This window comes from Acyrthosiphon pisum, chromosome A1 (assembly GCF_005508785.2).
Source record: "Acyrthosiphon pisum isolate AL4f chromosome A1, pea_aphid_22Mar2018_4r6ur, whole genome shotgun sequence".
NCBI classification, from domain to species: domain Eukaryota; kingdom Metazoa; phylum Arthropoda; class Insecta; order Hemiptera; family Aphididae; genus Acyrthosiphon; species Acyrthosiphon pisum.
This window is the reverse complement of record NC_042494.1, coordinates 45,913,920-45,929,983: the sequence shown is the minus strand read 5'-3', so window position 1 is coordinate 45,929,983 and position 16,064 is coordinate 45,913,920. Positions and strand designations below refer to the sequence as shown.

General features: G+C 35.4%; 1 protein-coding gene across 1 annotated transcript in view; it reads left to right on the top strand.

The window, feature by feature from the left end:
- The first annotated feature begins 1,686 nt into the window (after positions 1 to 1,686).
- The window catches only part of LOC100168810 (protein Wnt-2), a 74,059-nt gene continuing 59,681 nt past the window's right edge, over positions 1,687 to 16,064 (top strand). Inside the window, exon 1 of the mRNA XM_001948506.4 lies at positions 1,687 to 2,321. Coding sequence (XP_001948541.2) covers positions 2,251 to 2,321 — 71 coding nt within the window. The 5' untranslated portion in view covers positions 1,687 to 2,250. The remainder of the gene's footprint in view (positions 2,322 to 16,064) is intronic.

Genomic DNA, 16,064 nt, shown 5'->3' with positions numbered 1-16,064 from the left:
AGCACGCAATGCATGCTGTTCGATATTTCCCACTTAGAAGAAAATTGATGAATCATAAATAATATTATGTATAAATAAGTAATCATTAACTGTATATAATATATCTAGTTGGAATCAGGTAATTTTTACATTTTATTCGTTTCTATGGTAATAAGCACAGCGTTACTCAAAACCTAGCTCAAAATTATATTTATGTAGAAAAAAAATTGGTGTATTTATGTGATATTTAATAAAAAGTTTAGTTAAATGGCATACCTAATCATGTCATGTACCCATGTACGAAATAACTTGGAAAAAAATTCACGTTGTCTTGAAACACGTCATTATACTATATATAGGTACCTACAGCTGCGTCGGAGTCGGTCGCATTTTATAAAAACAATTATAGCGATATTTATATGGTTGCATCGCTACTATAATCGTTGAAGTAGAAAAAAAAATTCTGTCGCGCGGTAGGTAGGTTTAGGTATATTACATTATTATATTACGTATATATAATATAGGTTATTATTATATAGTTATTATATACCTATTATACGCATGTATGGAGAGAAAAATAATCGCACGCGAAAAAGCCTACACGCACAATATTAGATAGATATATATATATATATATAACGGTAAAGCGTATAATCGCTGCTTATACGGCGAAATCGCGGTCCGACTAAACATAATATGTATGTGTATAATATATAAATGTATAGGTACATACGCCGCCGGGATCAAAGAGATGATGACGACGTTAGATGAAGACGTGCCGCTTGCGGGATATAATTAACCGACTATTTTTCTGCGATTCCACGGCGGACCGAGACGGATTTAATTGAGACCTTTCGCCCGACGGATAATTCTTATATACCTCACACATCGTGTCGGTTTATAATACGCAGTGTATAGATCACCGAGGGACGACGACCCCCGCCGCCACCTCCATCATCACACCACCATCACACGGATAGACTATATTATATACATACCTATATAATATAATAATAATATATTGTGTCGTATATCATATTATGTGTTTTTGGCGGACAAAAGACCGAAAAGGGGCGTCACTCAAGGTGCAAAATAAATATATATAGGATTATAGCGTGCTGACGAGAAAAACGTAATGAAAATCCATATAAAATTATCATATTATATACAAATTATATACATTCGCGGCCGGGCGATACGACTAAATTAAATATTATTTATTATTTAATTTTTATGTGCTTATATATATATATATATATATATTATCTATATACGTTGTAGGTAGGTTCAGCGAGTCGTGCACGTCCGTCGAGAAAAAACACTCTGATCGGACGACGAACGACTGCAGCAGCAGCAGCAGCAGCAAAAACGCGACCGTTCGCGGCGATGACCCGCGGGGGTCTCGGGGCCCGTGACATAATAGGCTGCGGTTATTAGGCGTGCACGTCAGCCCGAGGATCGCATCATATACACTCGGTGTATAACCAATTACGAGGTTCGGGAGGCGTGTCGTGTCGTCGGCGGCAGAGGCCGTTTTCTCTCTCTCTCTCAGTAGTGGAGATATATATATATATATATATATATATATATACACACTCATATATAAATAATTCACCCGCTCTCCCGGCTGTTCGTGTTTCCCTCTGGCTGACGCCGCCGCCGCCGCCGCTGCCAACGACGACGACGACGACGACGACGACGGCGACGACGACGGGGCATTAAAGTCTCCGACGTCGAACAGTTCGCGTGCGCGAGCTCACCTCCGTATACGCGCGTACATGTCTCGCGATCGTATATCATAAGCGTGCGATAATAATAATACTAATATTGATAGTAATGCGATATCAGTCGTACGCGACGGAATTTGATAAGTTGCGACAGCAGTGCGTTGTGCTTACAGGCCGGTCTAAAAATAGTCCCAGACCGCCGTGCTTTACGACCGTACCGTAGTTACGACGCGTATAAAATACATTATTAACATCCGTATAATATCGACGGACCTGCTGCGACTGCGTACCCTAATAATATGCACGCGTCGTGATCTCCGTCAATATAATACTTCTACGTGTTGTCTTGCAGATAATATTTTGATCCGATCGATGTCCGTCGTCGGTCGGTAACTGCGTCGCGGTGGCGCGCGAATTTCGTCGGCCCTCAGCGGGCGTGACGCGTTAGTGACGACAACGCAACGCGGACAGCCGACCGCGGCTGGAGGTATACGGACGCCCCCGGGGGCATGCCGCCGGTTTCGTAGGGCTCCACCGGCCCATTATGCGCACAGTCCGGACGGGTATCATCATCAAGGCGTTGTTTTGGAACATTTTGTTGGCCGTCAACTTCAGGTGAGCTATAATATTTTTATATAGTAATGAAACTTGAAAGTGTGGGTTCGAATTCGCGCTTTCATAATATATGTAGATACAGGTAGTTGTGGCAAATTTAATAGTAATAAAAAAGATTAACTACATGTCGATAAAAATTAACACATCGAACCACTTAATTATAAATCTAACTAGTAGATATACTACATATTATATATTATAATATAATATACATTTGTAAGATAATATTTAAATATTTAAAAAAAATTATAATGTACGCTGCACTATTATATTGTAAATAGTTTGCTCAATAAAGCTATAATAAGCATATTTTCCAGGCATACACTGAACTTAAACCTTTATCATATTCATTATATTATATATCCCTATTCCCCATTTAATAATTATAAACGATTTACTTTACATTCCATGTATCCACACATTTATAAATTTAACTGTATAAAAAATGTATCTATTTTTAAACATACAAAGTATTTGAAATAATTATACTGACATCACTAAAGACTGTAGTCGAAACGAACAAAATTAGCATATTTTTTTTATATTTACATAATACATATAGTATAAGTTATTGTTCTACAGTCGACACGATGACACTAATCCTATATATTTTATAAACGTACTATATTCTTTTAATCAATTTTACTCCTCATATTGTTAGTACAAACAGCAGAGTCATAATCGTTGTTGAATAAACGGTCCGAACTAAAAAAAACGCCACTGTATACAATGTAATTCAAACAGAGCTTATAGGTAATCGCATTTTCCGGATTTTTGTTCTTCTTAAATCCAATTTATAAACCGAACCAATACATCCCCTTTTACCGTGTGATTAATGCGATAACCGTCCTACAAACCCCAGACCACGACGAATCACCCCGGAGGGCTTTCCGTTATTCAGTCTACACCAATGCGAGAGGGAATCCGACGAACAAAAATCTATAATGGACACTCGCGCGCTTATCGTGGGACGTATTTCATTTTTTATTCTCAACGATGTAATAAAATACGGTCGAACTATATCGATTCACCGCTAAATCCAATAAAAATCGATCGTTTTTTACACAGACTAAAATACAGGCATATTATTACATGGAACATCTATTATTGCCAGTAGAACAAGCTACTTATACATTTTATTATGTATAATGTATATAAAAAATATACTAAATAGGTATATTTTATACTATTATATAAGTGTGCCATTAACAATATTTGGTTAATAAACTATATTATAATTGTACATAAATGTAAGCAATTTTACTAATTACATGTACACACTACACAAGAATAATAGCCTTAATCGGCGAAGCCTAAAAAATAAAACGAAAACGGCCTAAACGCGGTATCAGTGTAAGTTCACACGTCGCATACTCATAACACCTGATGGTTGAAAATCGCGAATCGTATCCGAACCTTTTGGTCATCGGAAAAATGACTATGTCGAAAAGTTGCGTGGACCGCTGCGGATGTCAGTCCGCCGGAGAATGCTGCACTGCACGCGCGCGGTGTGCACCTCTGCACCAGTAGACTGGCCCTTGAGGCATTGTACGCGCACACCACACCAACGTTATAACAATATTACAACAACCAGTTGGAAATACCTTCGAAATACTCGGCCGGTCGTAAATAAATACGCCATTTAAAGAAATTGAGAGAGAAAAGAAAAAGTCAAACGCCCGTAATAATGTATTTATCGGCGTTTCATTGTCGAAAAATCGATTATAAATCAAATACGCTAAAAAACCGTTTCGCAAATCATAATATATTATAATACGTATACATACGTGATGTGTATTTATATATAGGTCCCGCGGCAATGGTGTGCGCGCGCGAAACTCTCGAAGTCATTTGAATGTATATAAACTATAATATATATATGCAAAAGCAAATAACATATGGTGTACTGTGTATATATATTATACAAATATATGTGTTACAGTAATAATAATAATATATACATTTTTGAACAATACGTAATAAACATTCACCAAACGCCGTTCAGATGAAGGTACCTATGAATAATAGTATATGTACCTACCACCCATCATGTATAGGTACGTTATACCTACATCCACCACCGACGGTAATAATAATACCGATCATATTATATTGGCACAGTTTATTTTAATGCTGACGATCGATTTTCCGGTCGAATTGTTTCGATCTCTTGCGGCTCACACCAACGCGCGCGCCGTAGTCATGTCATGTTTATTGTCATATATATATTAAAATATATAATAATAATTATTATTATTATTATTATTATTACTAGGTATTATTATGATTATTATACGACGGGTCTCGGGGTATATACTATATGGGTCTTATATAATATTACTTATATAGTTATATACATGTCCATATAACGCTACACTACATACTTACGATACGTGTATTAACGATGATGCTGCAGGACTCGGGAGTAATGCGTTTGACTTACCTGCGGCCTGTACGATGCAGGTACTTAAAAACCATATTGCGCCCGTAGACCGTCAATGAACGTCATATTATATGCATATTATATTATTATTGTGTTCGATGGTAATAATAATATTTAACCGGCAGTAACTGTAATAATATTGTATACCGGCCTATGTCTTTGCGTCTGTAATGTCCACGTCTGTCCGTCCGCGGGTTATAAATGTTTTGTCAAAAGACTTTATACCTACACTGCTATTATTTTACCGGACATTACCTACGTGAAATCGATCGAAGTCGCGGTCGTTATTCGTATAACGCGATGTGTATATACCTGCAATCGGTTTTTTTAACGGTTTATATTGAACACATCGTACCTACAACGCACCGCATTAACGGGCACTGTAAAAATCTAATAATATATACATCGCCGACAGCGTGTACAATAATAATACTAATATAATATTATGGCGGAGTTGTAGTGATCGAAGTATGAAATTCCCAGAAAAGCTCAAGCATATTAATCTAATATTATAATATATTATACAAAGCGTGCGTTAGATGTTGTACAAGGATTACAAAACTATAATTTGTATGGCATATGGTTTTTTTAAATTTAACGTTATTAGTTATTACCTATTTAATAATATATTGTTGTCTTCTCATGTGGCCGGCTAGCTGACCCGGCAAACGTCGTTGTTTTGCCCATAAAGAATTTTTATAAATTACATAGCTGAACGGCTTTGCCTGTAAAAAAGAATTGCGAGTTAAATACCTTCTAAATTTAAAATTGTTGTTGAATATTATACATTATTTATTGAACAATGAAAAAATGCCAATTATAATTATTTATAGATAAATGGATGCTATAATTGCTAGTTTTTATCTTTTGATAATCGATGAAACCTGTGCAGAGACATATTATATGATCATTGCATATTGGACCGATGGAGGTGATTCGTTAACATATTATTACTATGATATATAGGTACCTACGTAATTTACGCTTCTCACCGAATCCCACAATAATACGCATTCGAAATTTGTAAACGAGACCCGCGTACGATACTACGATGGGAGTATGGGACTAATAAATTTAAACAACTCCTACGTACAAATAGATTCAAATAGTTCTCCGTAGACGTTGGTACAGTTAAAATAGTGCGAACACTTAGTGAAAATTATGACGTGAACGGTGAAATAGCAAGTTTCTACTCTACATGACTATACATGTATAATATATTAAACAATATTTGACACAAACGTACAATAATATTATATCTTGTGATAGGCGATGACTATATGGATTATCGTAATTAAATTGTAATATTCGTCTGTGGCCGTCACGATCCAAACAAAACGGTTGGTACCTACGGCACAAAATAAATATAATTTTAATTAATGGTGATAAATCATCGTACACTACTGCTGCAGATATTCCGGTAAGTAGGTACCTAACTATTATTTTTTAAGCTCTATACATATCACAGAAACACAGAATAACGTGTAAAGATTCCACTGCATTTCTATATGACTGTATATCATATAGGAATCACGTCATCGTAAACATCCGATGTCAGCGCCATTAACGTATTACGAAAACTCGTGGGTTGGACGACCATAGATATCTAAGCTCTGTTAGGTAAATTAGGTTCGTAATAACTACAAATATATATATATGTGTGTATCCTGCAGTGTTTGTGTGTATATATATGTATATTCATGTATACAATTTTGTTGTTGTCGTTCTTAATATGTATAATGTATTTGCATTGTTAATTTAAGCGAGATACAGCTCGTAAACCTTCGCCAATAAATCAAGTTTTTATTCCTAAACGTGAAATGCATAATAAACATTAATTGAACCGAAATGATTTACTAAAATATGATCGCGCGTGATAGTTTTCCATATAATAGCGTTATCTTGTCATAGTATCGTACCTATTCAGGCCAGGTCTATGGTGGGGGGGGGGGGGGTGCCCCGGGGCTCTCCACGAAATAGGGGCCCCAATTTGTGTTTAGTGTACTAACTATGATACAATATATATATATATATATATCTTCAATTACTAGACTATAATGATACACCTAAGCACAATATATTTCTTTTATTGAATTTAAAAATGTATAATCTGGACAAAAAATTTAATAAACAAATCTTTTAATTTAGTATGTTTAAATTTGTATTTTCTTACATTGTTATTTTTTAGTAATGACAACTAACAAATATTACCGTTGTAAATAATATAGCTAGTGATGTATTTTGACAAAATATACATTTTTTTAAGAAATCCAATAAAATCAGATATCGATTGAGTCAGATGCCCCGGTATCTAATTATAATTGAACGGATAGAATTATTTTCATTATTATTCTCTCGCTGAACAGCTGAATAAAGTGGTCTATTCGCAGGGCCCATACGCGCCGCAGTCGTAATAAATACATTTTTAACGAGATCGGCCGCAAATCTAAAGAATTCCTGGTTTTTAGAACCCATCCGAATGGTCCTCGCACCCGTCGCTGCTTATATATAGGTATATTATAATATCGTTACAGTGATTATATTGTGGAACGCGGTTTTTTATTCGCACTGTTATTATTACGTTGAAAAGTCATCGTACTGGTGGTTTTTTTTTTATCATGTCAGCTGGTTGTTAAATTTGAGACCCAACACCATCACTCGTATAAGTCGTATGTATGATATATTATATACTATACATAAATGTACCATCATAAAGATTTCTCAGGCGTCCGCTGCGTGACGTGATATTTCACTCAACACGACCGACGACGTCTCGACAGAGTAATAATACAATATATTACAATAATTATAGTGCGCATGCGAATAATAAAATTATCGTCTAATAATGGTTCAAGACCAACTGACGGTGCCCCTCATCTCATCCCCCGCAACAAATCCGCTGTAGGGGCCGCGAGATGAAGACTATATACCTAGGTATATTATGATGTTGTAATCGCTGATATTTACAACACACACCATTGCACCGACGACGAAATTATTATTATATCCTCTCGCCCAGCGTATAACAATATTATAATACGAATAATATATCGGAGATAACCCGACGCCAGTGTCGTCGACTGCAGCAAAATATAACGAAAACCGTGAAAGTCAACGCCGTATTATATTATTTTTACTTTTATAGTATGATTATTAATTCATACACCAACCCCCCCACCCCCCAACAATTCCGTGTAAAACGAATTGGATTTTCTTTATTATTCTTACGGGTGGTTTAATATATAATATATACCCGGGAACATCTGGCCCAAAAAAAAAAAAAAACACTAAAAACAACGTGATGGGGGTACCTCCGAGAGGGTGGAAAACGATCTAATATACCCAAGGTACATACATACATAAAGATATCGGATGAAGTATACGCGCACGTCCAGGTGTTTTCGCAAGCCTATTATGTATAAAACAATCTTCTTTTATGAAATGTGGGCAGTAAGTATAAAGTAATCGGCAAAACGTTTCAAAGGAAGGTTGTTGTAGTATAGTATGTACTATATAGGGCTAAAAGGATACATAATATTATTGCATTATATACCTTTGTATCTATATACAACTGTGCGCCTAGACCACAGCGAATTGCGTGTATGATAATATATAGGTGCTATGTATATATTATAGGTAGGTATATAGCAGTGCTCAACACTGTATATACAGATATATTATTGCGCACATTCGATTTCGATTTTTTGGTATTGTTGTTTCGATGAAAGACACAATTTTTTTTCCTACACAGTAGGTCCACTGTTATACAACAGTATGTTACATTTGTTCACCGAAGCGTATTTTTTTAAACATTTTTTTTTTATTTTTCTCAATGAATCTTTCATTATCATAAAAAACACGTTACGGAAACTGGTTTTTAAAAATGTTCGATTAGCCTCAAAAAAAGAGGAAAAAATAGCGAGCATTCGATAAACCTACTGTCGACGATAGGAATCTGTAACATCCGCGGAATCAAATTTAAAATTCGATTTTAATCGCGCGTTGATAAACAATACAAGTAGGTATAGCCAGTATATATAGGTGCCTGCAAAGACGATGTCTGATGCTCGCTGTAAAATGCTAACAAAATGACATTGTACGAATGATGTTATGCTATAATACATTATTGTAATAATATACATCATTACATCATAATATCATCGATCGTTTCTTATTTGCGGCGGCATGGCCCTTTTATTAGGCGTATATCATAGGTCACGCGTTGTTTTGTGTTGGTTTTGGCGAGTCTTTCACAATAATAGACTATCGTCGCCGTCATCCTCCCTGGACGCTCTCGATAGTCGTGCCGGTCAGTATACTATATAGTATATATTATTATGATAAATATTATTGTATGATACTACTTATATATTATTATTATTATTATTATTATTATTATATTGTATTCCAATGGGCGGCGTGCATAAACCACTACAGCAGCCGTCCCTATTGATATCGGTAACCCCGCGGTGAAAAGACGAGAGATTACCAAATGTACACCGCGGCGCACTCGAGGATTACACACGTTCAAGTACAAAAAAAATAAGGAAGAACAACGACAACGACGACGACAACCGCCGCACGGGCCTTTGTGTGACCGATTTTTCGGGCAAACCTCCTCCCGCAGACGGCGGTATGTCTCCCAGCCACGAAACCCTCTGGGGGTGTGCGAATTGAACATTATTATATTATATACCTTATTATTTATTATTGTACTGATTTTTTTTTTTTTTTGTATTGAGCGTGTGTCTGACGAGACACGGAAAGACGCACACGATTGGGCGTGGAACGGGGGGGTCGTGGTGGGGGTGGGTGGGTTAGTGAGGGGGTCAGAAAGCGGCAATAAACAGTAACGACAATATAATTAGAGTGCGCCCGTGAATGGGATATTAGGAGGTCCGCGTCTCGGTTGGGTGCCGGAGATATTCGTGCGGTGTGCCCGTACATATATGATATATATTGTAATATGTATATCATCGGTGCTGTATAGCGCCAGCGGGATACCATTACGGTAGCCGGATAACGTTACCGCGGTCTACACCAGGTGACCAGGTGCAGCCTGCGTATAATATGTATAGTGTTATCCGACAGTGTGTGTGTGTGTAGTAGTCGTCGTTGTATTGTATATTATGTATATAGTTTATATGTTATAGTCGGACAGCGGCAATACGTTGCTGCGCAGTGCGATCGCGAAAGAGACGACTATATTATTATAATGTATCTACTACGGATATTTATGCGCTAAAAATCTATAGAAACTCGGAGGGGATTCTATATAGGAACTTAATGTTATTTCCACTGCAGATTTCGTAACGAAAATGTCCACGACTCTATAATTATTATATACTGTGTATCACGTACTGCAGTAGAATGAAGAAATGTAGGTTGTGGTCTGCAGTTCGGGGACATGTAGACAAAATAAAATCATAATATGTTTTATGTATCTAAATGTCTCATTATTATATATATTTATTATTATACGGCATGGGTTAGTAAAGTTTAGGTTTTTTTCCATCTGGTTCCGAATCAACAATTCATTATACATAGTGTATATGAAAGACGTGACCTATATATATTATATGCAAGCACGTCTTCCTATAATAATATATAGATACGAGTCATTTTTTATCCGAGAAAAACGTAATAATTCTATTTATAAAACCGATGGTTTAAACGATCATCCCATAAAGATGAAACATAACAAAGAGACGACGCCACTCCGCCATGCGTAAAGTACGAGTATAATACGAAGTCTGGCTTTTTGTTGCCCACTTTGCGTGTAAAATATTTTCCATTGAAAAAAAAAACCCCGTTTAAGTACATTTAGGTATAGTGAATTAATAGGAAAAGCGTTTTAGTTAGTAGTATACTCCAGATGCGTAGTTATTGGTAACGGTGTATTTTATAATTTCATTCCTTGTTAGAAAATCATTTACCTACATGGAGGGCGAAGTAAATTAATATTTCAAATATTTCATATATGTACGTGACACTGTACGTAACGAAATTCCGTGGTAGGTCGCCAGTAAAGAATTTCTCATAGATTCCGGAAAATGTATCGAGTATTATAATTTTACATTTTTACGGAAAAAAACAAAATGACAAATTTAATAATCAGATTACACGAAATTATTTTTGATGACTATCTCTTTCAAGATTTTTAGTTCTAAAACACGCAGTTTATCTCTACAATACAGAATGAATTACCAAGCATGTTCACCCCATTTTATCCTTTAATAATGAATTTAATTAAATTCTGAGTTTTGGAATTTTTAAATATACTCAAAGACCATTTTTTTTTCGAATGCTTGAACTTTTTTGTACAACTAAAGGACTGTCATATGGTCAAACCAACTTCTGTTTTTCAAATAATTTCTCCCCTTTTTACTGTAAATTATTTAGTTGATAATTTTTTAAAATATTTTGATGTAGATATACCCGGTACATACCTAATTAAAGTTCTACGGAATAGTTTCTCAGTTATTAAAATGTTTGTGAGATGGGTAATAGTTAGTCCTCAAAAATAGTTTTACAAAAACATAAAATATATGTAATATTAGATCTAGTATTAATAATTATACTTGGGGCTTTTTTTTTACGAATTATCAATGTTGATAGATAAATATTAATCACCAAAATCTTCAAATCATTATAGCCACCATTATTATGTTCCTATTATATTTAGTACTCCAAGTTAAAGACTCAAAGACTACTCATGTGAATTTTTAGAAAACATTTTCATTAAATAATCTACTGTAAAGAAGGAGGGTTTCTATTTGAAAAACTAAATTTTTATCTTCGCAAGACGCTGCTTAAATACTACAAAAACTCTTGAAGAATTTGAAAATATGATCCTTAAGAATAATTAAAAATTCCAAAAATCATTTTTTTATTAACTGCGTTATTGGAGATAAAAGGGGTTTGCATGGTTGGTGAATCATTCTGTATATGTCATAAGTTCAAAGTTTCCTTGCTACATAATAATTATATAATGTGTTAAATTCTGTTACCACTGCATCAGCCGTCTGCAGGACTAAAAATAAATAGGTATTTATTGAAATAATATTTGAAGACTCGATAGAGTCGTGTTAATAATCGAACAGACAGTTGACCGGTATGAGGAACGTAAACAAAGGTCGTATTTATAACGGTTCAAATTGTTATTAATCGACAAAAATCTCATTCATCTGTACGATGGCCGTCTCGGATGAATACGAGTGTTATTAACGTTTGATGATTCAATAATGTTTTAAGAACAAGGCGTATTCAGTTGATTGATGTTCGTCCGTACTATGCTCAAATAGCTGTCTTACCATTATACACAATGAACGGATACTATAATATTATTAAGTGCTATTAATCTAAAGAATTTAATAAGCTGTATTATACACCATATTGCGTGGAAACACTCCAAAACAATTTTATATCAAAGCAAAGGTTTAATGTTTCTATCAATTTAACGTTTTTATTGCCCTTGCAAAAAAAAAACCGAGTTAAACAGTTTTAAAACGTTGTTCTAACAACGGATTTACAGAATTGTTTTTGTGTTACTGCTGCGGACAGGTTTTGTCGTGAACACAATAAATCAAAGTCAGAATAAAAATTTGTCGGACTACCTATTTTAATTTCAAATGAAAAAAAAAACAAAATAGCTTTTTGTGGTACCTATATTATGTCCTGCAGGTATTTTTATTAATTGATAAACGAGTATAATAATTACTGCACGAGTTATGAATCGGAACCATTGGTAATTACATTAGCATTTTTAAGTTTTCGGAGTAATTTATTCATATACATATTTTGTCTGATCGGTTATATACTAACCGTCGGAATCAGAATCGTAAAATATAATTTCTATACACTGGGCTCGTTTTAATCTTTGAATTAAGAATTTTAATTAATCTCTAATATTATTATTCATTTTCGGATAATATTATGATGATTAATATTATACGGCTACCGGATATTAAACCAAACGTGTTTCGCAAAAACAAAATCTAACCACCCAATAATTATACCGCGACTCTTATGAAAATATAATTAATAGGTATATAATGTTGTATTTAATAATCGAGTGCGTACATTACTTTTTATGTATGCGTAACGTTCATAAACTATTAACGTCAATGTTCATCATTATTATGGCTTTTGTTTATTTCATACCTGTCATATTTTACTGCTCGCTCGACTATACATATCCTATACGGCAGCTATTGATTAATCGAGTCGTTCATTTTGCGTTACTTCAGATTGTCGTAGCGTGTGCATATAATATAGTTTCCAAGAACCTATATAATGCCTATATTATATATACGTGAACAAACATATTATAACAATACATGTGTACATAAAAGTTTTCGATCAAATAAAAAAAAGCAGATACCTATCTAAATAAGTGAACTTAATGATAGATTATAACGATGCAGGTCTTTGACAGATTTGGCGAATAATAATAATTATTATCGTAATACGCACTACCAGATTCCGTGGTCAGGCCTGCAGTGTGCGGACATTGAAAGAAATGTGACGCAAGAAGAAAACCACCGGGCGTGGGAAGATTTTTAGTCGTTTAACAGTCGTGGCCCGCGGGGTACCTACACGCACGCGGCTGCAGTTGCGGTCCCCAAGCTTTCGGCAACATCAAAACGCTCGACCATGGTATACGTATATCATGGTATATACCTCGTCGAACGCGCGATACGTAAACATACGAGTACACATTACCGGGTAACGGGTGTAGGCGGGGGTTAGGAGCAGTGTCACCAAACGGACGCGGACGGTTCGCGGTTGCTGTGCAGTATATATATATATATATTATGTTATAACGATCTCCACCGCCGCAGCATCTTTCGGGCGCCCGACGTGTGCTGTATAAACTGCACATTACGTATTATTATAGTTGGTATATCTACTAGGAACCGTCACCGGTATACCCGGTCGTATGTTATACGTGATTTTTATTTTTACTTAATTCGTGCGCGTGTGTGGGTGTGCGTGTGTGCGTTTGCGTGCGTGTGTGTGTGCACAGTGCCCCCCGGAGAATATTTCAGCTCATTTCACACGCGACTCACGTTTTTGAACTCGTTATAAATTATATCCCATACCACGAATATATATATATAATCTCTCTAATAAACAATCATAATACTCGGAGCGCATCAACGGCCGAGTGTACCTACCCGCCAGTGCAGCTATCAGTCACATCAAACAGGTTCTAAATCAAATTTCCTTCTTGGTCCCGAACCCGAACCGCAGTGGCAAGACGCTGCAGTCGCTGTTGTTGTTGTTGTTGTTGTTATTATTATTATTCAATATAAACGTCGTTTTTTTTTTTCATTTCATAATAGGTATGATATTATTAATATAATATTATATGCGACTATCATCGTCGACCCTTGTCGTGTATCACGCGGACGATACGCTAATAGCTTAAGGCCTGACGGACGTTATATTTTTATTATATATTATAGACATTTTTTTTTCACCGTACTAAAACTGCCATCACTGTACAGTGTGCTCGACGCTCGTGTATACAATATATATATAATATATATGTATTATGTAGCATTTGTACATACTACATACATAATGAGAGGCTAATCGTCCTCGTCGTCGAAAAAAAAAAAACCAAATAAAACAACACAGATATATTCGTAGGTCACGCGCGACATCGCCACTGTCACCGCCGACCGGTGTCGCGCGTGGGTTGCAGCGCGCCCGGGTGTTGGGCATATCGCATTATATTATATTAATTGAAAAACGATAAATAGAAAACCGACATGATAATATATTATTGTTATTTGTGTTCGATAGGACCGGATTTATTTCGTAAACACATACCACGCGTGCGTATATTATACCTATATAAAGGTATAAGATTTATACGCACCGTAATTATTGTTATAATCATATGCGCGCTCGCTCACTGTTCGATAAGCATAATAAGTTTCGGTAGCAGACATGACCGATTTATCTGCTGGAATGGTATTATTATTGCCTTGGTGTGTGTGTGTGTGTGTGTGTGTGTGTGTGTGTGTGTGTGTGCGTGTGCGTGGTCTTTATGCGTACATTTTTTACTTAGCGAAATAATCGCACGGGTGCCTCACAATATATTAATTTGTGCTCAGTTTTCTATTGACTGGCAAAATCATTACAATATATACTAAATGGACCAATAATAAATTATTACTCGGTTGAATGGTTAAGTAATACAATATAGTAGTGAAACTAGCACGTTGTACTACTTGTACTTACTATTAAGTAACGGTGACAAAAGTACCTATATAACACGTTGAGCGCCACGATGCTTCTCACATTATATGGTCTCAACAAATTACCAAAAGTTGGTTTTAGAGACTCATTTTTGGATCTCACTAAAATAATTTACAGCCGATACCCCTTATTCAATAATTATCAGTATTCTCTCGTCCGGTTTAAAATCTACAGTGTTGCCACTTTCAGTAGGTGTTACAAGCTTATAAATATTATGATAATTTGTTTTATTTTATTCAATATTTGCTTAAATTGTCAAAACTGTATTTTAATAAACCTTTGAAAAAAACCCATGGCGGTCAGGGAAAAGTTTGGAGAGACCCAATTTTGGGCTTCATGGCACTCAACGTGATAATATAAGTAAGTTTATGACTAATTTGATTTAAATATTTTCCAGTCAGTTTATGTTAATGAAATATAATAAATCGTGTTTTGAATATCATCACCAGTCACGGTGTGTCGTTTGTGCACTCGTTGCCCGTTGGTGACTAGGCGTATTGTATTCTTGAAGCCACTGCCGCGCGACCGTTGGTCGGACCATCTTTATTGTAAGGTACTAATGTACTATACCTATTTTATAATAAATTATTATCGGATCGATGAAAAATGATATTATATATATTCCAATGTTTGTATTTATAATCATGCACACAATACGAAATGGCCGTATTATACGCCGCAGTAGGTGGTACTTATTGCTCACAATACCGGTACGTACAGTTCTATTATAGGTACCAGCTATAATATAATAGGGAACTAATATGGACGTCATGGTTTCTAGATCACGTTGACGACATTTGTTTTACTCGTTTTCATTGGTTTAAAGATAAATGATACGTGTTTGATAAAAAAAGTGTAACGATTTTTAGTCGTTCTTTAACTCTAATATTTTAATAATATAAATATTATATATTATAATATACAATATATTATACTGTCTACTAAACAAGGTACACTCAACAATACTGCCTAAACTATACCACAATCACGCTGTATTATGTCGTTGTGCTCTGCAAACAACTCCTTGT